A 24,687-nucleotide genomic window follows, 5' to 3' on the forward strand; every position below is an offset into this window, starting at 1 on the left:
AGGTGCTTGTAAGATGTGTTCTGTAAGAATGAGATTCAAAAAAAGAAAACATTGTGATAACATGTATATCATCTAAAGAAATCTATAACACTGATGATGATGAAGATGACTGTTTTCTTTAGACACTTTTATCTAGTAATTTTTAAGTACCTTATAAACATCAATCCGTAGGCCCTGCATGAATGCCTGATGTGGTGACATAACTGGTTAAAGGACAACTAGCCTATTTGACCTCCTAAATCTAAACAGATCCTTACACTGACTTCATTATACAAGAATTTGACACATGTGGAAGGGTGATTTACTAACTTGATATTGTCATCATTTTTACATAATATTGATCTACATCTAGATCCAATGGCAGGCCTGCTCTGACCTTTGCACAAAAACATGAGTTTCAAAGACAATGCACTTAATGACTTAAAGTGGAAAGCCTTTTACTGGAGACTACTGCACCATCTTCCTGATGCTGTCACTATCTATACAAGTAACCCAAACCTTCAAATATGCAGGGGTTGAGAGGTGAACACAAAACCATATATGGTTTACAAGCTGAGTGTATTGTCCTTGCTGGCTGGAAAAACTGGCCACATAATGCAGGCTGAACTTGGAGTTAAAATCCCTGTGTCCTGGTGCCAGCTCTGCCTTCTTCACAGTGTGCAACCTCAGAAAATTCATAACCTCTCTATCTCCATTTCCTCAACTATAAAATGCTCTCTGGGTCTCCCTATTCACCTCAGGAGTTGCCATAAGTTCAAACAAGAAAACATTCGGCTTATGCTATATAAACTGTACAGCTACATACAGACAAATTAACAAAAGCAGCAAAACAACTGCAAATACTGACAATGACAGTAATTTGGAACATTTTGATTGCCATTTATTTAGGCCTATCTTCACAAATCATTTTTTAAAATAATTAAATGTACAAAGATTAAGTTGATTAAATTGGACCAAATATAAAAAGTGGGTCAGTGCACTGTCAGTATGGAACTGCTCTTACTTGAAGGAATAAGGACACCTGCAGAGGGGTGATCAAAGGCATGCCCTTCCTTGGTCTCTCTAAGCCATCTACTCCACAGCCTTCTAACACCCAAACCATCATGACACTATGTCAGTGAGCAGAGAAGATTTTCAACATATGTAAATCGTATTCAGTGCAGTAATTCATGCATAAATACCTGTGACTTGTTGGGCACTGACAAAAATGATATTTGAAAACACCTTATCTGAATATAGGAACATCTGAAAATACATTATAGAAAGAGATTCTAGAAAAAGAAAATCACTTACTTCCTTCAATGTGAGCCTGGGGATTCTTATACAGATGCTCAATTCGACCCGTATTAAATGAACTGGACCGCCGTACAATTCCATGGACCTGAGTTTTTACAGTGTGGAAAGATAAATGTGCAATGAGGACTAATAAACGACTTCTTTAGCTAATGTTTAGCTTTATGAAAAAAATGATTTCTAAGCATCATTTTAAATTATTAGAAATAGTCCCACTGCTTACTTTCTCCCCAACCACTGTCCACCAGCTACCAACATCCTACCTCTGTCTTTCCCCAGTGATTTTACTGCCAATCTCAACAAACGTAATCAGGTAATTATGTGACTTCATGCTTAGTTGTAGATACTCAAACATCTCCTTTTCCAAACACACACACTTACAGCCTAACTGCTGACAAAAATATCTCTTCCATTTGAAACTGAAGACAGACCATGTGAGGCCATATCGGTAAAACGGCGTTTGTGGCCTGCTTAACACAGAGCACAAGGCCATCACATCTTCTCAGTGTCCTCAGAGCTTGCATTCTGCATCTACTGTATGTATTTCTGGAGCCACAGACATAATCAGAGAGCAGATGTTATTATGCAGCTAAGTAGAAAAGACAGAAAGCTAAAGAGCATAGGTAAGAGACAACATTTATGTACTACTCGATTTAAGACCTAAAGAAAACTCAAACGAAGAGAGGATTTTTAAAATTTTTTTATCTTGACTTAACCATAGGTGGGGGGCGGGGTGAAAGCTGATAGAACAGGAATGTAATGCATACTTGCCTGATACTGAAGAAAAGACTATTTGTGTATGAAACATAGGAGAAATTGTTCCAGACCTGGTCCCACTTCCTTCTCATGTCAAGATTGCTCCCTTTGTGCTGCCAACGCTAACACCAGCTTATGTCACCAGCTGCCCTAGTTCCAGTTCTACTGGTGGCAGTTTTAATCCTTGACTTATTTTACAAGTGTTCCTTCTTATGTTGAAAAGTTCATTTGCAGCTGAATATACTTCTATATTTTAACTCAATCGTTTCTATTTAAACCAAAATTAATCCTTGGTATGACTCAAATATTCCAAATATGGAGGTAAATTATAAGAATATAAGACTTTCTTTCAAACAGAAAGAAATGTCATAATTTTAAATGGCATACATGAGAAATTGACTTCTGCGAAAGATACAACACACCCACAATTAATATTTCTGTTGGTGAGCTGCTTTGGGAGAAAAGCACTCATCAACATTATTTTCCAAAAGAACGAAACCCAAGAGAAGTTAGTAAACATGAAAATATTTTGGGAAACGAACTTCACAAACTTGGTTGACATTTGAGGAGGCAAACATTCAACCCTAGGAAGCATTAAATTGAGATCTGGCTATACATATCTACTTCCTAATTTAGACATGGAGAAAACACTAGTATTAAGCTTATCTGTTCTACTTCATGATCTCCAATTTTTCAGGTTGCTAGTTAATTGTAAAGTTGAACTGCTCTACAAACTCAATTTTAACAAAAAGTATGTATTTCACATATATACTTATACATAGCAAAACTTGCGTTTACTATCAAAGTTACTTCTGAAATAGATTTCTCAGATGTAAATTCTGTTTTATTAAATAGAAAAGAATGTCTATGTTCTAAAAACAGTAATTTAACTTTGACAGTGAAAAGAACAACATTAGTGTTATTTAGGTTATCTTCTCTAGATTGCTGGATTCTGGGGAAGTCACATATTCCAGCAGCCCAAAATATAGAGAGATGCCATTTATTAATATGTATTCATTACATATAAATATAAAAAGCTTTGACAAAAACATGAAATGATTTTGATGCATTCCATGTAAAATGCAGACAACTACACGAAGGCACAGCCAATCACAACCAAGACTTTACTGTCACGTTAAAAATCAAAAGCATTAAGCACTGGTTGCTTTTTTTTTCAAATCAAGTGTTTTAATTTCCTCTAACTCCCACCATTTGGTATGTGTACACACGGAAAGAAAGACCTGCCAAATGCTTAATCCATGACAGCAGGTATTATTCTAAGAACTAATGAAAGCTAGGTCTGTCTGCTTCTGAGACAGGTGAAATACGGACTCCAGCACAAGCCAAAATGTGTGCAAACTGCATAATCTAGTTAAGAATTTGAGATTAGCGGCTTTCTCTTTACAGAAGGGATGTAGATAGAGCTTTCTGTTTGTTTTTCTAAGGATTTTGGGAGAAAAAGATATGAGGTATTAGGAACCAAACTGAAAAGATAAAGAGCTGAATCTGGCTTTATATAAACTTAATCAAAATCATTACAAAATTATAGTAGTTCGGACACAAAATATAATTCTGAAATACTGAGGTCTTATAATAAATGAAAATGAGTTTTTTGACAAATTTCATGTCCCACTTAACAAGGTGATAAAAAAAAAATTTCAAGTTCTTTCCATTTAAAACAAAGTTGGTTTAACTTTAAAATCCACAGTCAGATCAGGAAAATAACAGAAATGCTTTATTATTTATTAATTATGATCAAGAAAATGGAAAGTTATTACCACTGAATTTCAAATTCTTAGTGTCTAGATTTCTCTTGGAGGCAAGGATGACTCCCAGGGATGGTTAATGTCACTCACCTTTTGAAAAGTACAGATTATTTAAGTAATATCAATAGTTAACACTTACACAGCAATGATCATGTACTAGACACTGTTCTCTGTATGTATTAAATGACTTAATCATCACAACAACCTTACTATAATAATACTGGTCCCATTCCATGAATGAGGACATTGCCTGAGATAACACAGCTAGTAAGTGGCAATGTTAAAGAACATAGACTCGGTCAACCCTGCCAACACTCAGTATACTTTCAAAATGAAATCCATAAAAGCTTCACCTTTTTTCTAATCAAAGTATAAAGGCTTCTGGGATAACAACCCAGAGGAAAAATAGTTGAAGGATTCTCATAGATTAAGAAAGTATAGCAACTCCATGTTCTAACAAAAAATCTCCCAGAGATAACAATCGGACTATCCCTACATCCTTTTCTTTTCTATGCTGATCCTTCATGTCACAATTTACCTATTATTTATTTTAAATTCTGATACATTGTGTTGTAGCTGTTACTAAGTTATTCAATACAGATTTGTCATATAGTCCCAGATTTTAGCTTTTAAAGGGTTCAACATTGTCTTTACTTCTCTGGTTTTCCTCTGTACTTACTGCAAAATGGGTACAAAAGTGTGTTGTTGGTTTATCTGCTAACAGTGGTGCTAGAAACACACTTGGAACTAGAACGCGCTTTCATAAAAAGCTTCATTTCTGTCAATCCTCCGTTTTCCCTTATGACAGGAAGAAATGTAAACAGCTCCAGCATCCTAGACAACAGAGCATGCCTGCTACTCAGGAATGCTGATTAACGAATCCAACTAAAGAGCCGATTAAAGATCCGTGTCCACTGGCTTGTCCACATTAGACCGCATGTCACTCTGCCAGCTCCGTATCAATAAGCCCATGAGTCCCACAGAACTCCACTGGGCTAAGCATTTTCCACGTACTGTCTTACCTAATCTCCGCAACCACCTCCGGAGATAGGTGTGCTTATCACCCCATTTACAGAAAAGGCAACTAAGTTTCAGAGGGGTCGAGTGACTTGCACAGGGTCACGGAGCCTGCAAGTGGCAGAGGAAGAGTGAGACACAGGCGTCCAGTGCCCAGCCTGAGGCTCCTTTGCCACAGCGAGCTAACCACCTTGTCCACCCCGCTGGCTCTGTACTGACAACAGGGGTAAAGGAGAATGATCCTCTGCACTTCAGCAATGTGTAGAATTAAGTGTATAAAGTATCAAAGAGTGATTGTCCATGAAACCCAACAATTTTTGGGTTTCCTCATTATGAGATGACACCTATAAGTAATAAAGAATGAATGAGTGTTACATCCATTCTCCTTATGCTCTCCTTAACATTTAATCCTGAGCAAAATTCAAGCAACAACATTTAAACCTGTCATTTTAAACTTCTAAATTAAGGCTTTTCTCAGTGAGAAGTAACCCTTCACTTTTTCACTTCAAACGGTTCATTCAGAGATGTGGATTTCAGTGGCCCCACTTGATGGCGAGGCCCCACGGCTTCAGGAATCTAAATGTGCGTGAGGTGATACAAAGTGATTAACCATAACTAATCAATCTGTTAGTATACGCTATTGCTTTTCAAGTCATCCGCAAATGCCTATTTTTGCCTATTTTTGCTTTAAGGCTAGCTAAGTTATTTGTACTTTCATTTTGCTTTTCTGATGGGAGAAAAAGTAAAGGAGTACGTCTAACTGCGCTACATGAATTCCATACACAGGGTTTGTTTTTGCCTACACCACCCATCATCACGACTCCACCAACCTAGCCCTGCCCTCCTGCACACTCCCCTCCAGGTGGCTGTGGCCTCTCCACATTGCCCATGCTTCCCAGTTTCAAAATGCACAATTGGCCTTACCACTGCTAACCAACCAGTGTGCCTTGCTTTTCTAGAAAGAACAACTCAGCCTCAGCATCACGCCTCTTCTTCACAGGGCTGATCTGTTCCTGGTTTGTCCTCTGCCGTCCCTAAGAAGGTTGTTTCCAGCTGTTCTGACCTTTGGAATATACCTCACACAAAGGCTAGATTCAACACAATACGTAACCCAGAGAAGCAAGGCCTCACGGATCTAAAACGTCTTAGGGTACCTTGTTCAACTTCATCATATGATTCAATCCATCACCTGATCTCATCTAAACCTTTAGTTGTGATGGTTTCTCTGTCTGTAGTACCCAGGCAAGCGATGTCACACTGACTGGGGTCATGTTAGAAAGAACAGTTCCCAGAGCCCCGAACCAGCCTCCTGTGTCTTAACAGGGCCTGATTCTGATGCACACTAAAGCTGGAGAGCCTGACGTCTCTAAGCATCCAAAATTGTTGCTGTTGACCACGACCACTGCCCCCCACCCCAAGTTCACATGTAATAAAATACATCCCTCTCTCATCCTAATTCATGCAATCTACTAATCCTATTCTTTTACTCGTGGCCTTCAAAAATCAGGGATGCCGCTGATAAATCAGGAAATTTTCCAATGCAGCCAATTTGAAAAATTACTCTAACATTTACTTTGACGTAAGCATAAAAACATAAAGCCTGTGCCACCATCAGATTCCTCTTAAAGTTTATTCTCCAATTACACCAAACTCTTAAAATTGAGGACAGCAGCCTATTAAAATTGAATACAGTACGGATAAACACACTTACAGTCCCACAATATGCAGACAGCTCACATTTCCCCGGACTAGGAAGAGAATTAATTTCTGATTATGCTTTGTGGCTGTGTACTTTCCCGCTATAGTGTCAACCATGTTTCCTTCCATGAGTTTACGGATCTCTCTCTCCTAAACCTGTTTTCTCTCTCAACCATTGTTTCGGTGATAAATTCCTCCCATTAACTATGATTTGCCAAGTGGGCCTTCTATTGTCTTTTTGTATCAGAATAAAATCTGCTCTTACGATTTCAAATACCGCAAAAACATCTGCAGCTTATCAGGCAGTCCTAGACTCTTGTTACATCTATTTGCAAATCTCTCATCCTTCTTGTCTTCTGAAGTCTGCTAGTTCCTTAACAAGGGACACCTAAACAGAGATCTGCTTCTGTGCCTTTTCGAGTAACACTAACAGTACCACATGCTTGAGAATGGTTACCATCTACACATCCAAACTCGCTCTGTCACTGTCACTGGGTCTACCATCACTGCAGTGCACAGCCGTGCTCCCTCCTCTTCTGGACTAGACACAGGCGCTGCCTGTTAACACCACCCTCACCTCCAGTCTCAGCCCACCTTGTCCCCGGAAGAGCGGATCCCAACACTCATGTGGTTTTGAGCATCACTTCTGACATGCCACCTCACTCAAAATTCTTTCCCGTTGTGTTTCCATTTGCCCAAATTACACTCTTCACAAGTGCAGCAATTTCTGCTCCAGCTAGCTCCTTTCCTAGGTTCACTCAATACACAACAACATCACTACTTCCTCTCTAGCCACCAAACATCTCTTAGCTGGTCCCAAACATCTGAAACACAGTATGGGCATCCCTCTGCCAAGCTATTCCTTTTAATAGATATTCAGGCCTTAGGTTAATCTAGCCTGAATAAATATAGGTCTTTCTCTAAAACCAACACTTTGTACTACACATAACCTAGTCTAAAAGTCTCTGCTCTGTAGAATTTGTATTTCTTTCTCGATTATTATAGCAACTTATGCATATGGACATATGTATACACATGAATTTCATAATTCCATTTGTTTTATTTTGATATAATTACAAAATGTAGCATTAGCTATTAGAAAAGGGTACAGAAGGTGCTAAACACATCTACTGTTACTTCTCCAAGTCTAAAAGTCAAGGCTCTCAGATTATGAGTTAAAAGAAATTAACTTTTTTTCTTCATGTTGGCATTTAGATGCCAAATTCTTTCCTGTTGTGTTTCCATTTGCCCAAATTGCACATTTTTAAAACAATGTACCAATAATTAGAATAAACAGACAATCCTAAATTATTAATGTAAAACATTCATAAAGCAGATCAGAGCATATGGGCCACTGTAAAGGTTTTTTTTTTTTCTGTTATAGCATGAATTTATATACATGTATATATCTGAAAAACGTTCTTTAAAAAATTAAGTTGTACATACTTAGCACATCAAAATTAATATATAAAACTATTGTTTCTTTTAAAGTAAAGAGAAATGGTGAAGACAACGACAAAAGCAGCAAACCTAAAAGTTTCAGCTCCATAAAATATACGGTTGCCTTTTAGAAAGGAAAACCTCCAGGTATAAATTTTTCATTCGTTTGCCAACGATCAGCTTGGTTTTTATTGCTCTCTGTAATTTCTGAATTAAGTGACTTCACTGTGAGTAAGACTTTCTTATGAAACACATTACATCATAAATTAACCCGAATAATGTTACAGCTTCAGCTTGCACAGGCTGCTGCGTTATCGGAGAATGTGGGAAGTGTGCACCACAGCTGAGCACTGTGAGTGCAGGGGAGCCACCAGTGCTCACCAGCAGATAAACAGCACAATGGGTTGGCAGGCTCACAAGCCCAAAGACACATTCTTCCCTGGATTCTGATTTGTTATCTGCGTTTCAGTGGAAAACACACTCAGGAGGACGGCAGCAGAGGAAGCATGTGGCCACCGCATGGGAGCAATCCCTCCAGCCTGCGCCTGCTTCCCATTGAGTCACCCACCTCATAGCCTTTCTCCAGCAGGAACTCAGCCAGGTAGGAACCATCCTGGGAAGAAAGGAAAAATTGCAAAACGTCAGTCTTATAGTGGTATAGAAAGGTGGTCGAGACGAAGAGTTTTGAGAAAAGCATTTAAAAGGCTACCTATGATGTCGATAAATACCACATGGTGTTCCACTGTACACAAAGCATTTTCACAAACAGTATTCATTTGAGCTCCACAGAAGACAGAGGATGAAAATGAAATCCAGGAAAGTGATAAGCATCAACAGACAGCATGAAGTTCCAGAATCAGATGGATTTGGGTTTAGGTTTTGCCACTTACTAGTTGTATGAAACATGCAAAATATGGGGGCAGAATGCCTTGGTATCATAGCAACATAAAGAAATCTTAGTAATTCTGGGGGGTTGTTAAAAAAGATCATCGGGGGCCAGGCACAGTGGCTCACACCTGTAATCCCAGTACTTTGGGAGGTCAAGGCAGGAGGATCACTTGCACTCAAGAGTTGGAGACTAGCCTGAGCAACACAGTGAGACCCTACCACTATTAAAACAAAACAAAACAAAAAATTGGTGGAGACGGGGTCTCACTATGTTGCCCAGGCTGGTGTCAAACTCCTGGACACAAGTGTTCTTCCTACCTTGGCCTCCCAAATTGCTGAATTACAGGTGTGAGCCACCATGCCCAGTCTAAAACATCTTTAAAAATTAGCCAGGCATGGTGGCTCATGCCTGTGGTACCAGCTACTTGGGAGGCTGAGGTGGGAGGATCATTTGAACCTGGGAGTTCGAGGCTGGAGTAAGCCATGATTGCAAAACTGCACTCCAGCCTGGGTAGCAGAAGGAGACCCTGTCTCCAGTGGTAAAGAGAAAAAGAACCACTGGGGAATGGATAAGATGGGAGCTATGTGGGTTGGGGACATGGAAGGGTTAGTGTGAGGAGGAAAAGACTCCATGGCAGAATAAAGAAGGCCAGGGGACATGGAGGAAGGCAAGTACCTTTGGACAGCTGGCCTTTTCACTGAAGGCTTGAAAGGGTTTTAAGGTGGCAGGGAGCAGGGATGGGGATCAGATTTGTATTACTATGCACACACACATATGAACTCTTAAAAAAAGAAGATATTCTCTTTTTTGTAAAATCATAAGCATTTCCTTTTTATTAATCTTAAATCAGATAGCTAATTCCTGCCTTAAAATGAAGGTATCTGACAAAATACAGAGATTCTCAACTGGTTCTTAATAATTATTTTTAAAATTTCTGGTAGGGGTCTTCATTTGACCTACTATATTTCGTGAGCCACTTTCAGACAGAAAGCATGAGAAACATATAATTAAACTATTTAATAGGTCGAAAGTTCAAAAATCACCATTCTGGAGGTGCTATAAAAAGTCACCAGCCTCTTAAACTGGTTAGACATTTTGCAGTCAATCCCACAATTGCTCCTCTGCTTTCTGCCCAGCGAGAGGGTCCCCATCCATCTCATTCAGACTAAAAGATAAAAATGAGAAGCTCTAACCACTGGAAATTCGTGTCCTCAAAAGTGGTTGGGGATGGTTGGGTTTTCTTCAGTTTCTTCAACTTGAATAGGCTTTAAATATCCCTTTGAGCTTCAAAAGCTCCTACCAAATATTCCAGGAAAAAAAAAAAAAAAAAAAAAAAAAAAAAAAACCCTTTTTCTTATTACTTGACCAAAAGCTGGAATTGGAGATACCCTATGGGTCCTGAAAATGAAAGGACTGCCAAGCGAGTGTTTACTACATTAACGCAGAAGTCATGCATAAATTCAGGCAGAATGACAAGGCGAAGCATACAAGAACACATTCTGTGGTTCATTAAAACCTGGAGCAGATTTTCTTCTTCTTCTTTTTCTTCTTCTTTTTTAAGATGGAATCTCGCTCTTTCACCCAGGCCGGAGTGCAGTGGTGTTAGCTCGGCTCACTGCAACCTCTGCCTCCGGGTTCAAGCGATTCTTGTGCCTCAGCCTCCTGAATAGCTGGGATTACAGGTGAGTGGCACCATCCCCAGCTAATGTTCGTATTTGTAGTAGAGACGGGTTTTCACCATGTTGGCAGGCTGATCTGGAACTCCAGACCTCATGTGATCTGCCTGCCTTGGCCTCCCAAAGGCTGGGATTCAGGCGTGAGCCACCATGCCAGGCCTAAAATCTCCAGCAGATTTTCTTCTGACTTCTTGAGGTAAATATTTCAGTTTGTAGATTCACGTGGAGAAGAGAAAATGTTTGGTATATTCTTTTTTAATCCCATTCTTACAATTCTTATGGTTTTTACATATCTAAAATATATGTGAGATAATGACACTGACCATTATTTAAGTTAGATAATGACACTGACCAATTCAGACCATGACAAGCCAAGTTGGGCTACATAACCATTGAAAATGTTATTTAGGATAATCAATATCCCTATAAATCAATCAATGAGAAAACAGCTTAATAGAAAAATATTTGCAATAAGAATAACAATTTGGCAGTAGGTTGGAAAGCCACGTAAAGTACGAAGTTTGGGCTTTGTTTCGCTATTCTTGTTTTGAAGCAGGCAACACTACACTTTTAATCATTCTCTTGGAATAAAAAGTTCGAATGCTTTGTGTTCTACCATAGCTACATTAAATGTTTAAAAAAAAAAAAAAAAAAGCCAGAAGTAAACGTGCTGGAGATCCCTGAGGTGGGAAGAGCTGTGATTATTTAGAGAGCTGATGTGAAACAGACCTGACCAGGACTGAACCCTGTCAATAAGGTCTTGTTCTTCTCACCCAGGCTGCTTCTCAGACTTTCCAACCACACTGGAACATTCTGAACCAGTAGTGGCACCGGCTTCCTCCTCGCTTCCTTGCCAGGCCTCTCGAGTGATAGGGCCTGGGCCGCACAATGAGTGGGAAACGAGCCGAGCGAGGGCTCCTGGTCCCCAGCCCAGGGGCCCAGCTGGCTGCCCCCTCGTCCTTTCCCCAGGCCCTGGGGACTCGAGGAGAGACGCAGTATCTGAGCAGGCAGACGTCCGCCAAGCCAACAGGATGGTGGTTTCCGCCTCCTCTTGAAGCACAGGGCTGATAAAGAATGCTCCAATCAGACTAATGACTGAAATGTCATAGCAAATGAGAACCTACAACTACCATTAAGTTCTGACGCTTGACTCCTCTGAAACCAAGGAACAAATAGACTAAATCTGTAACTCACTCAGTATGAACACAATTAATCCGGTATAAAGTCCTGCCTAGGTTCAATCCTTGTTACAGAAAACTTTTTAATTGTAAAAATAATGTCCCAATGTGACCCTTTTAAGTTTAATTTCACAAATGGGCTATGAAGGGTATCTATTTTATATTAAATACCACACTATTTTGAGCAATCACCGTGGCTTTAACATTTTCAAGACACAGAAATATTTTCCTTTTTTTTTTTTCTTTTTTTTTTTTGAGACAGAATTTCGCTCTTGTTGCCCAGGCTAGAGTACAATAGCACAATTTCGGCTCACTGTGACCTCCACCTCCTGGGTTCAAGTGATTCTCCTGTCTCAGCCTCCTGAGTAACTGAGATTACAAGCGCCCACCACCACACTCAGCTAATTTTTTGTATTTTTAGTAGAGACAGGTTTCACCATGTTGGCCAGGCTGTTCTCAAACCCCTGACCTCAGGTGATCCACCTGCCTCGGCCTCTCAAAGTGCTGGAATTACAGGTGTGAGCCACCGTCCTACTCTCACAAGAACAAAGCTAGGAAGGCAGGCAGATATTTGGCCTCTCAGGTAACTGAGGCACAGCGGGGGTTAGCCAACTTTTCTAATACCACACTAGTTACAGACCAAGCCAGGACTAGAATCCTAGCCATCCATCGTTTTGAAGTAGAAAATAATCTCCTTCCTTCCACTCCTCTACCTGGTACCAAAACATGTCAAAACCCAACAAAATAATAAAAGACCATAAAAGATGCATTTTCAAACCAAATTGATTCAGTCATTTTCCATTACAGGGCGTTTTATGATGCAACAGTGCTTCCAGTTTTAATCAGGTGACCCAAGCGCAGAGAAGTCATGTAATTGTAGAACACTCCAGAGCTCAGAGGAGGGAGAAAGGACACAGCACCTGAGAATTTCCAGGTCTGGGCTCTGGGGGCACTTGCACTGCCCATGCAGTGGTTCAGTGTTGTTTGGAGGTGGATTTAGATTGCTGGTGGTTGTAAGTCCGGCTTTGGGGCCAAAGGGCAGGGCACCAGGGTCCCAAGGGGCCAGGTTTCAGTGTTCCCGATGCCTCTCCTGTTCTTCCAAGGGGATGGACCCTCACTTTTCATGGAGTACTCAGAAATGTTCCAGACAGAGTTACGTAAAAATTAAAGAGCAATTCCAAAATTCACAGAATCATGTTTTGACTACAGTATGACAACTACCTAAAATTTCACAACTATGGAAAGCTGAGAGAAACACAGAAAGTTTCCCCCTTCTCTCAATGACCACAGGTGGCTGAAAAAAGACTGATCTCACATCCACACACACACACCCTACACACCCCATCCAAACACATTATGTATAAGGGCAAGCCATCCTCCTGCAACACAGAAAGACTAGTATTTTTCTCTTCTCTTCTAATACAGATGAATGAATAGCCCAGACAGACAAATGAAAAGGGAACTTTCTTATATGCAATGTGAGAACCTGGCCCCTCTGAACTGCATGCTAAATCATACTGTATGTTTCTACTTAAGCACCCTGTGGCAGCTTCTTTGAACAGGATAAGGTCATGGTACTGGGCTAAAGAAACCAAACCACTAATAAAATGAATCTCTTTGTTTAGATCATCTCAAGCATCAGGAAATAGAATATCCCCTTCTGCAAGAAGAGAAAGCACTCGTTTGCACTGCCTTTTTATGTTCTTTAACTCTATGTTGTCTAATTACTCCTAAAACATCTTCCCAGCTAATTGGAATTACAATGTCAAGGTAATCTGTACCTCCAATAAGCAATACATGAACGCTTCAATGATTAACAAATGATGCTGTTTTGAATGAGACTGAAAGCTTCCAATGATTTAACCACTGCTGTGAAGAATACAGAGACAGAATATAATATAAAAGTATTTATACCTAGGTTATGTTTGTAACACAAATCATTGGACAAAATCTCTGTAAGACTCACAAAATTCAAAAGACTGTGGGGATTAATTAATCCAACCCTCTCATTTTACAGATCAGGAAATTGGGATTCAAAGCAGGTAAATATTTATTATACAGTCACAGTTATGAAGTAGCAGAACCTGCAACCAAAAAATAAAAATGAAAACCAGGTCCCTGGACTCCCAGACCTCAGAATTTTGCACTAAAAAATACTGAGTAAATATCTAAAATAAAGAGGCTGCACTAATGACCACAATTGAGAACCAGGTAAAACAGACAAATGGAATTACCAAAGTGAAGAACAAGAATAGAGCCAATAATTATCGATAGAGCAATAATTAACTGATTAGTAGAGAGGAAATGAGGATACCATCAATATTTAAAACATAGAAATAACTCCCATCTCCTATAGTCTTTAAAGGTGAAAAATATTTCCCCATAAAAGCTGCTGTCATCAAAGAAACAACTTTCACTTCCTTTGCTTTACCTCCTGGTACAGAGAAGCACTGCAATCCAGCAACATGATCAATAACCTCTGAATAATGAAGAATTGCTTATGTCCAGCAGCTAAGATACTCTTTACATAGCCACCCCTTCCCTCCTTTCAAGGGCAATAGCCTTGCAAACAGGTGCTCAGTGGTTGCACATACACCTCAAACACATCAAGAAAAGAGAGCTGCTCTGTGCCAGACACAATACCTTCTCTAGTATTGGGTGATGAGTGTAAGGCTAACACAGGTATCAACCTTTCAGAAAGAGGCCAGAGGCTTTCAATCATCCTATATACTGGTCTACCATGGCACAGAATTATCTCCCCCAAAACATACATAGTTTCAATAGATTGCAATATTATGTTATGTCCATGGTTAGTTTGATAAGAAAAAAAAAAAGAAAAAGATTTACATATAAAAAATATCAAACAGGGAAGAAATATCCTAAAAGATTAATTTAAAAAAATGTTCCCCAATGTGATAGCTTTTTAAAAATGGTACAAACGTGTTTTTTCAGTTTTGGACTAGTATTAACACGACAGAGTTTTTGGTGTTTGTGACCTTAATTTTTTTTTCAGGGAATTATATATACACTGTACCTATTTTTCTAGTAGGCTGTGTTTTACCATTTGGTTTGTTCTTAAAAGTATCAAGAACATGTATAAAATCGACTAATTTTTACCTCCAATAAAAGCCACTCCAAACCTGATATTTTGAAGCAGGCTAGCAAATCTTCAGTCTCTTTTATATTGCAAATGATTATTGCAAACCCTTAGTATAATATTAGAGCAAGGAAGAATGCAAACACAATGTGAACTCAGGAGTGCACATCTTTGTACAACTCAACATGTGTAATAATACTAACTTCAACATACTAAAATAATTCTCTATAATTTAGGCAAACTCTATAAGGAAAATGAGACTAAAGGGTTTAAAACAAGCCGGCACAAAGGAAGCAACTGTTGGTAAGGTATAGAAAGATTAATTTCTAATTAAATGATTAAGAGAAAAACAGTACACATACACACAGATACTTCAATAAATACAGTCCCAGAAATGCTGGAAAAGCCTCAAAAGGACAAGCAGTCCCCAACTTATGACGGTTCCACCCACAATTCTTCAACTCTATGATGGTATGAAAACGATACACATTCAGTACACTTCTCAACTTACAATGGAGTCTAAGATAAATCCATGATACGTTGAAGATACTGTAAATCAAAAATGTACTTTCGATATTTTCGACGTACAAAGGATTTATAGGGACAGACCTCCACTGTAAGTTAAGGAACATCTGTAAATCCAAAGGCATCTATTAACAGCCTATGTGTGTGCTGGACGGTACAAAATATATAGATACAGCAAGGGTGAGTCCGCCTGCTCATCACTACATGAATACAAGCATGCCCAAGGAATACAGTATCTCACTGGTTTTCCTTTTTTTTTTTCCTTAACGTAAGTTCCTTTTGTTTGAACCTCTATTTTCCACTCTCTCCCTCCCTCCCATTCTTGCCACTCATACTGAAGTTTTTATCCACCAGAGGAAAAAAAAAAAAAAACTTCATGTGGACTACTATTAGTACAAACGATGATAGCAGTACTAAGAAGAATAGTGAGCACTTGTACAGCACTTGGTATACACCCGGCATGCACTAAGTGCTCTGCATTCAGTATCTTTTTAACTCTTCACAATAACCCCATGCCGTTGGTACTGTTTTCATCTCGATTTTACAAATGAGGAATCTGAGGTGAATTGAGAGGTAATAGCTCAGGTCTAATAGTTAGTAGGTAGAACATGGATTTAAACTATGTCTACTTGTAATAAATTATTTATATGGCAATTTGCTTCACTAATAGGATCGATCCCTCTATAATGGATACTATTAGAATGGATAATGATGGGCCTAGAGATATTTTCACATAAAATATATACAATGACTATCAAATACCCATTTGAACCATAGGTGTTATGGGATGGAGAAGGACAGGAAGGAAGTAAGAAATTTAGTCTCTGCCCTATTGCTCTGAGAAGTATCTGGGAAGCCAGGCATTTCCTGGCCTAGATAGGATTATGTTTCAATATTGGCTAGGACCTCCAGATTTCAAACACATCCACCCACATGTGGACAGGACGAGAATAATAGCCAGGTAACCTGTACAGCTAATCAAAACGTTCTTGCTATCAGAGAACACCAGTAGATGCATGAGTCATGGACAGAAGGTGGCAAGGCTTTGGATGAAAGAAAAGCTATGAAATACTACCACACTGACCTCTTCTCTACTGGATGGCACAGTGCCCTGGAAAAATAAATCACTACACATAAGCATGAAATCAGGACTGGGAAAATACACAGGAAATACAAGAAGAATATCCCTATCAAATCCTTTTAAAGATCTGCCTAACTGGCCAGTTCAGTGCTGATGTGAATAACTCCTTTCAAGTTTAGAATATACTAGCTGAAAGTTTTTAGAACTCAGGGTTCCAAATACATTAATAAAGATTTGTATACGTGTGTAGGGAAGTTAATAATAAATTAACAGTAAACTTCACACTGAAATAATAACCTCTTTGCAGTAAATAGCTATACATATTAAAAAATTAAAACTGTACGAAATATAAAATTAGAGTTCCTCTCTCCTCCCTTTCTCACTCTCTCTCAAAGTGACAGGCCATACAATTAAAGGCTGTTTCTTTGCAAAGTCCATGCTTTGCAGTTCTAATCACTCGAGTGATTTATAGAGGAAATGATGTTTTGCAGGTACTCTAAAACAGAGCTGCACTTTGTCCAGTGTGCAAGGCCATGCTTAATGAAAAACTTTAAATTTGGAAGGAAAAAAAACTGCAGTAAAAAGAGAAGAATTATGAAATTTTAGTATTTACTTGATTTATTAATGTTTCCTTGTGCATTTCTTTTTATAATTTGTGTCCTGGCTAAGGCAGGAAGGCAAAACAAATGTCCTTTTGTTTATGGCTTTAAAAAGGTCATAAGAATAACAAAAGGATACATAAATACCGATGACTATATCTTTCCCTATTTCACTGTACATTAATTTAACAGTCTGCTACTGAAAAACTGCTGTTGGTTAAGCACAGAGTTAACTATTTTAAAATATTCTTGTTCTTTTTAACCCAATTTCTTTCAAGGATATAATTAATCCAGTTAAGACCGTTCTTAAAATATGTGCATGTCATGATAGAAACGTCACTTGTCAACTCCCTGATGCATTTCAGATCTCTGCCACTACAGAGTTCCAGCCAGGCAGGAAACATTGTAAATCACTGAAGAAACATACAAGTTAAGAACTGTGATTTTGTCACTTAAAATTACTAAAAAATAGACAAAATTCAAGCATATATACAGGAGCGTAAATGCAGAAATCTGTAAGCATTTACCCAGAAAGGTGCAGATCATTAAACTAATAAAGCTAACTCATATTCGGCGCCCGAGGATATATCAAATTTTGTAAAAACAACTGTAAGTCACTGGAGGCAAGGAGAGCTCCAAGTTAGCACAAAGAATGTTGATTTCACTGAGGTGTGGTGCCCGGGGATAGGTTCACCCAGCAAAACTCGATTTTCTGGGCTACTGAATCTCTGTATTTGTTAGGTTGTGCTATACTGTGTATTAGGGTTCTGACATCCAGAGAAGGCATCCAAAATTACCTGGGGTGGACATAGGGGAATCACATATTAAAAGTCCAAAAGTCTGTGCCTCCTTCATGCTTGCAGCTGTCTTCCAGTGTCACTGCCTTGTAGACGGTACAATCATGGTGTGATTCTAGATAGCTTAGCTCCACCACAGAAACAAAGGGGATAAAACGAACAGTTGGTGAGATACTGAGATTGCAGTTTGAGCCTCTACAGGACTAATGCTTTTAGGTTGTTTTCAATTTTGTTGCTTTGCTTTATTTTGCCAACAGCAATGGGGGCTTAACTCTTTTCCAACCATACACTTTTTAAAATCTCTATTCAGTGGTACTGATAGAAAACATCTTTTCAAGATTCCACTGAGAAAGACCAGAGCTTTGTAAGGGTAGTGGAGTTCTCTAGGTGGAAAAATAACCTCCTGGCCAAATAGGGATTGGGCACCACCACCCACACCTTGGTCTCAATAGCACCAAACTCTAAATTGCCAATCTGGCCAGGCCCTTAGGCTAAGGCAGAAGTGAGTCTTACCTTCAGTGTGGAAGCTGAAAAGCAGGGGTCTCTGATTCAGTCTAATCTGACCACATGCACCTTTTGGTCTAATCTTATAATACTTAAATGTCTAACAACTGCTTCTGTTTCCCAGCTATTCTCTCCTAATATTTATGATATATCTGGGCTATGTGACAGTATTTTGTAGATTTGAGTTATATAGTTAAGCTATCACCTTTCTATAGACCTAGTTTGCCTTATACATTCTTCAACCTTACACTATACAGTATTCAAAGTATTTATTATTGTTTCTATCAAAATAATATCTTACATTTCTGTAATTCCTTACAGTTGCTAAGTAATCTTAAGATGTTTTTTCCCATTTATATCTCACAACATCCTGGTGAAGTAGCTGATATTATCCTCATTTTTCCGGATCAGAAAATTGAAGAAAGCACAAATCCCTTGTTCAAGGTCATAGAGCTAGTTAGAGAACTTGGCAGAATATGAAACCAATTTGTCTAATTCTAATTACAGTGTTATGTCCACAATACCTCTCCCCCGACCAAAATAAAAAATGTTTCAACCAAAATAAGATGCCACAGCAGTTTTTTAAAGAAATTAATAAATTTATATAAAAACCCATATGCAGTTTAGCACAAAATAATGTTTTAAATTTAAGTATCTTCAATTATCCTTGCAACAATCCACTATTAAAAGCCACTGCTTAAACCAATCCCCCCTTTACGTGTACTAAACAACGTGCTACTGTGTGTGTTTGGGATCATCAGTGAGTAAGTGTGTGCATGCTTGCCCGAGCTCATTTAAAGGGATATCTATACCTTTATCCTGAGGCTTAAAAACAGCGAGGTCTGAATTTTCAGTGTTAAAAGCAGATCATGGAGCAATCAATCAGCTAATAACCATCTATTAATATCTAATGTACTATGCAACATGACAGAGTAAATGAAAATAAGAATAAGATGCATTTCCTACATTTGAGTTTACATAATTTAGTGAGAGGGCAAGGAAACAACTCATCTACTACATCATCATCATCATCATATTAGCAACAACATTAATGCCAACATTCATTCACTACATACTTCTCACATTTTAGGCCAGCACTGGCCAACAGAAATATAATGTGAGCCCATTATGTAATTTTTAATTTTCCAGCAGTCAAATTAAAAAAGGTAAAAAGAAAGAGATAAAGATTAATTTTAATAATACATTTATTTAACACATATATCTAGAATGTTTTATGCACATGTTAATAAAAAAATTATCCAGATATTTTACATGCTTTTTCATATTAAACTCTCCAAAATCCAATGCAGTCAATAAGTTACATAACAATGAGGATACATTCTGAGAAATGTATCATCACATGAACATCACAGAGTGTACGCGCACAAACCTAGGTAGCAGAGTCAACTACACACCTAGGATATATGACATAGTCTTATGGTGCCTAGGTTGCAACCTGTACAGCATGTTACTGTACTGAATACTGTAGGCAACTGTCACACTATTGTAAGTATTTGTATGTCTAAACAGAAAAGGTACAGTGAAAATATGGTATCTTATGGGACTACCATTCATTGTATGTGGTCCCTTGCTGATTGATCTACATGTCATTATACAGCACATGACTGTATTTTACACTTATGGTATATCACAATTCAAATGTAAATTTTCAACAGAAATACTTGATCTGTATTTAGATTTCATTAAACTGATCACTGAAAAAGTAAATTTATGTACCCAACTTGCACCAAATATACTTAAAAGTTTTCTCATAACTAAATTGAGTATCCAAAAAATCACTTTCCTTTAGTTTTCACGAGTACATTGACAAAACTGGTTCACCTTTGTTTAAAAGAACTGATTTGGGCCAGGCGTGGTGACTCCTTCCTATAATTCCAGCACTTTGGGAAGCCAAACCAAAGCCAAAGTATGGCTTGAGGCCAAGAGCTCAAGGCCACCCTGGGCAACATAGTGAGACCCCATTTCTACAAAACATTTTTAAAACAATATTTTTTTAATTAGTTGGGTGTGTCTCAGCTGCTCAGTAGGCTGACACAGGAAGACTGCTTGCAGTCCAGAAGGTCAAGGCTGCAGTGTGCCATGATCACACCACTGCATTCAACCTGGGTGACAGAATGAGACCATGTACCAAAAAAAAAAAAAAATGTTTGTTATTTTAAAGTAAGCTGGGCATGGTGAGGCAGGCCTGTAGTCCTAGCTACTTGGAAAGCTGGGACAGGAGAACTGCCAAAGCCCAAGAGTTCAAGACTGCAGTGAACTATGACCAGGCTAGCTACTACATTCTAGCCTGGGTGACAGAATGAGACATTGTTTCAAAAAAAAAAAAGAAAGAAAGAAAAACTGATTGACTCTGAAGTATAAGCAAATTAGTTTCAAATCCATATCTGTTCAAGTTAAGTAAGCTCACTAACTCGTGTCAAGTCAGTATTAACACTGGATTCAAAGGAGTATTTGCAAAATTTGGAAAACAACTCTGAATTTATCAGTATCAACGAAGAGCTCTTCAAATTCTTTCTAGTTTTTGTAGCCAATGTATACAACGGTATTTATAATTAAAATCTTCTGCACATTGATTAATCATTACTACTGACTTATATTATGAAAACCTTCAATTTCAACATAAATTCTAATATCTGCCTAGCTAGCTGACAAATCACCTTGTCCTTTCCTGAGAGCTTCAAATTAGTTCATTCAAAAGTGGTGTGATCTGAGTCAGAAAACATCAACTATACTGCTATATTCCCTTTTTTTCTTTTTTTGAGACAGTTTTTTGCTCTGGTTGCCCAGGCTGGAGTGCAATGGCGTGATCTCAGCTCACTGCAACCTCCGCCTCCCTGGTCCAAGTGATTCTCCTGCCTCAGCCTCCCGAATAGCTGGGATTATAGGCGTGCATCACCACACCTGGCTAATTTTGTATTTTTAGTAGAGAAGGGGTTTCTCCATGTTGGTCAGGCTGGTCTCGAAGTCCTGACCTCAGGTGATCCACCTGCTTCAGCTTCCCAAAGTGCTGAGATTACAGGCGTGAGCCACTGCACCCCGTCCATATTCCCTTTTTAAGTACTGAATACTAGCGCAAGTGCCCCTTTTTGTTTCAACAAAAGATCACCTTTGGTTGGAATAAATATTATGCAACAGAAATCTGTGTAAAACTTGTCCAGGACTCCACCAATGAGTGCTGCTAAAGATCGCAAAGTCACTGCCTTCATTGTCCTTCCATTTCTTTCAGCAGGTCCATAAATCAGCAATGATCCATGGATTTGCACTTAATAGACTGGACAATTTTAACTACTAGTATCTATGACACTTTTTGCCAAGTTAACTACTGTCTTATACTCTGTCCAGCTTCAGAATACAGTGGAATGAAGCAATAAAAGAAATACCAACCTCTTGTAAAATTCCAATAAATACAAAATTTGGCCTAAAAGAGCTGGGTCAAATGTGTCTGTTGTGATAGAAATTAATTTTTTCATATCCATCTGAAATTCTTTGCAACATTCAAATGTTTGAATTGAATGTTCTTAAAACATTCAAAAATATCTCTGCCACAAATTGTTATTTTTGGCAAAAAAAAAAAATACAACATTTCTTTATAAACCTTAAAGTTAAAGTCTGTATTAATTGGACAGTGAATCATCATACTGTATAATTTACATAAAGCTAAAGGAAGGTAATTGAAATGTTTCAAATTTCACATGGGTCATGTGGTCTATAGGCAACTGTTTGGCGAAAAACATCTTTAAGTTTTTGTGAAACACATTTTTGTCTCTTCTCATAATTTTCTAACAAAATTTTGGTACCTACAATAATTCCTTCTGCCATCTCTCCATCTTAAACTGGCTTTCTCTATAGTGCATGAATCCAAGACACTTTATAGGTGGCCAAAGTTACAGGCTAATACTCTGTTAAAATTTTTTAATTTACTGAACATTTGATATAGTTTTTTTGTCCCTCCAAATCTCATGCTGAAATGTGATCCTCAGTGTTGAAGGTGGGGTCTAGTGGGAGGTGTTTGAGACATGGGGATAGATCCCTCATGAATGAGTGTTAGTTAGTGCCATGCTAACATCTGCAGAACTCACAGTCAAATAAACCTCTTTTCTTTATAAGTTATGTGGTCTCAAGTATTCCTTTACAGTAATGCAAAACGGACTAACAAAACACTAGATTCTGCTTTCAGGCAATTACTTGCATCAATTCTTTATTGACCTCTGAGAAAAAGCTTCTCATCAAATCTACCACAGATTTCTTGAAAATGTCTTAATATTGCCCATTTCATTTTCTTTAAATTTTTTTATTCAATTGCAAATGAGATTCATCATGAAGTCCCTAGTCTCTTGTTGTTCCCACTGCTTTGATCATACTATTAATTTCTGTATCTCTACTCACTCGGCAGCAGTAGTATGCCTTCACTTCAAATTTAAAAATTGTCCATATTTCTTTACTAAAAAGTAATTTAATTACTTTTATTTTATATATCACTTAAACATTTCTGGGGGCTGAGGGATAAAAATCTACATGTTAGGTACCATGTACACTACTTGGGTGACAGGGGCACTGAAATCTCAGACTTTACCACCATACAATTCATCCATGTAACCAAAAACTTCTTGTACCCCAAAAGCAATTGAAATAAAAAATTAAACATTTCAATTTAATTACGAATTTGTTTCAACAAAATAATGTACTTGTATCACTATAAGCTGCACCATCTGCACAAAATATTTAATAAACACCATAATGTTAGAATGCAGAAAAAATATATACTGAATAAATTATTTGACACCAACAAGACTGGTAGTGTGTTTATGTATGTTAACGTAGTCTTACCAAAACAAGAAAGTATGTTTAACAGAAATATATTGTGCATTGCTTCCATCTTAAAAATCCAGTTCCTCGGGTGTGCTAGTCACACTGAACTGCTTGACAGCCACATGTGGCTTATAGCTATTGTTCCTGATCATATGAGAGGCTGTGTTCACGGCAGTCTGTATTTATTAATTGTGGTAATTCTCACAAGGAAGAGAAGTATTTACTCTAATTATCCCCACATTACAGACAATGGAATTTAGGCAGAAGTAATTAAGTGACTTACCCAAAGTCACAGAGCTATTAACTGGGGAACTGGGATTTCAACCCAGACAGTCTGACTCCAGAGACTCTTATCCACTATTCCACACCGCCAGAAGTTCAACAACAGCACAGCATTTCATGAGAGATGAGGCAAGAGATGCAGAGTGTATTAAAAATATATATATAAACCAAACTACTTTGCAATGAAAAGAGGGAAGCCAGAACTCACAGGAAGACATCGTGAAAGAGGAAGAAAGACTTGAGCTGCGTAGTCCAAGATAAATGCTGCAGATAAACAGCACAGGCAGTTGGGTGCAGGAGGAGTAGGTGTGCGAAGTGTGAAAAAACAGTGTTTAGCCATGAACAAGTAAAGTGGGTCAGCTGTGGAGTTAACGCAGCAGGCTAAAAATTGGTCCCCAAAAGATACAGCCATGTCCTCACCACTGAAATCTGTGACTGATACCTCATATTAGAAAATCATCTTTGCAGATATGATGAAGTTAAGGATCTTGTGCCAGGGAGATTACCATGGATTATCTGGGTGAACACTAAGCACAATCACAGGAGTCCTTACAAGAAAGAGGCAGTGGGAGATTTCACACAGTCAGAAGAGGAGGCCATGAGACCACAGTAGCAGAGATTAGGGCCATGTGCCCCAAGTCAAAGGATCCCAGCAGCCACTAGAAGCTGAAAGAAGAAAGCAAGGAATTCTCCTCTTGAGACCTCCAAAGGGAACATGGCCTTTCTGACATACACCTTGATTTTGGACATCCAGAACTGTGAGAAGTCAACCGTGTTGTTTTAGGCCACTCAGTCTGTTTCAAAAGCCACAGGAAACTAATACAGCTTAGAACCTCTCAAAACCTGCAACATGCAAAGGGACCTTGTGAATCAGCAAGAGGTCAATCTAGCAAGCAGTAGTTCCCAATTTATTTAATGAGAGAATACGCACTCCCCAGAAAGAGAGAGCTGGTGGTGAAAGCTAACATAAAACCTGTTAGCATCTGGCATACCTAATATTCCTCTAACAAAGTTTGGGAATTCCTAACCCAACTCCCATTCTGGAAGGCAATTAGTCAAGTAAGTCTGAACTTTATTCAAACAATGCAAAAACCACCGAAGGTTTTTAAGAAACATTGCAAGAAGTCAACCATTTGGGGTGAGGAAATCCAGGACCCTGTGACCCTGAATTCAGGGTAGCTTCAAAGTGGCAGAATGCATTGCTTTGGAAGACAAAACATGTCAGCAGCTGAGCCAGCCCTTCCAGCTGACAGTAGTGC

General features: G+C 38.5%; 1 protein-coding gene across 2 annotated transcripts in view; it reads right to left on the reverse strand.

Annotated features, from left to right (window-relative positions):
- GMDS (GDP-mannose 4,6-dehydratase) overlaps positions 1 to 24,687 on the reverse strand; it is a 1,107,103-nt gene that overhangs the window by 504,738 nt on the left and 577,678 nt on the right. For both annotated transcript variants that reach the window (XM_050787265.1, XM_050787264.1), the window contains 2 exons: positions 8,539 to 8,583; positions 1,294 to 1,381 (listed from right to left, as the gene is read on the reverse strand). In XM_050787265.1, coding sequence (XP_050643222.1) covers positions 1,294 to 1,381; positions 8,539 to 8,583 — 133 coding nt within the window. The remainder of the gene's footprint in view (positions 1 to 1,293; positions 1,382 to 8,538; positions 8,584 to 24,687) is intronic.

This window comes from Macaca thibetana, chromosome 4 (assembly GCF_024542745.1).
Source record: "Macaca thibetana thibetana isolate TM-01 chromosome 4, ASM2454274v1, whole genome shotgun sequence".
NCBI classification, from domain to species: Eukaryota; Metazoa; Chordata; class Mammalia; order Primates; family Cercopithecidae; genus Macaca; species Macaca thibetana.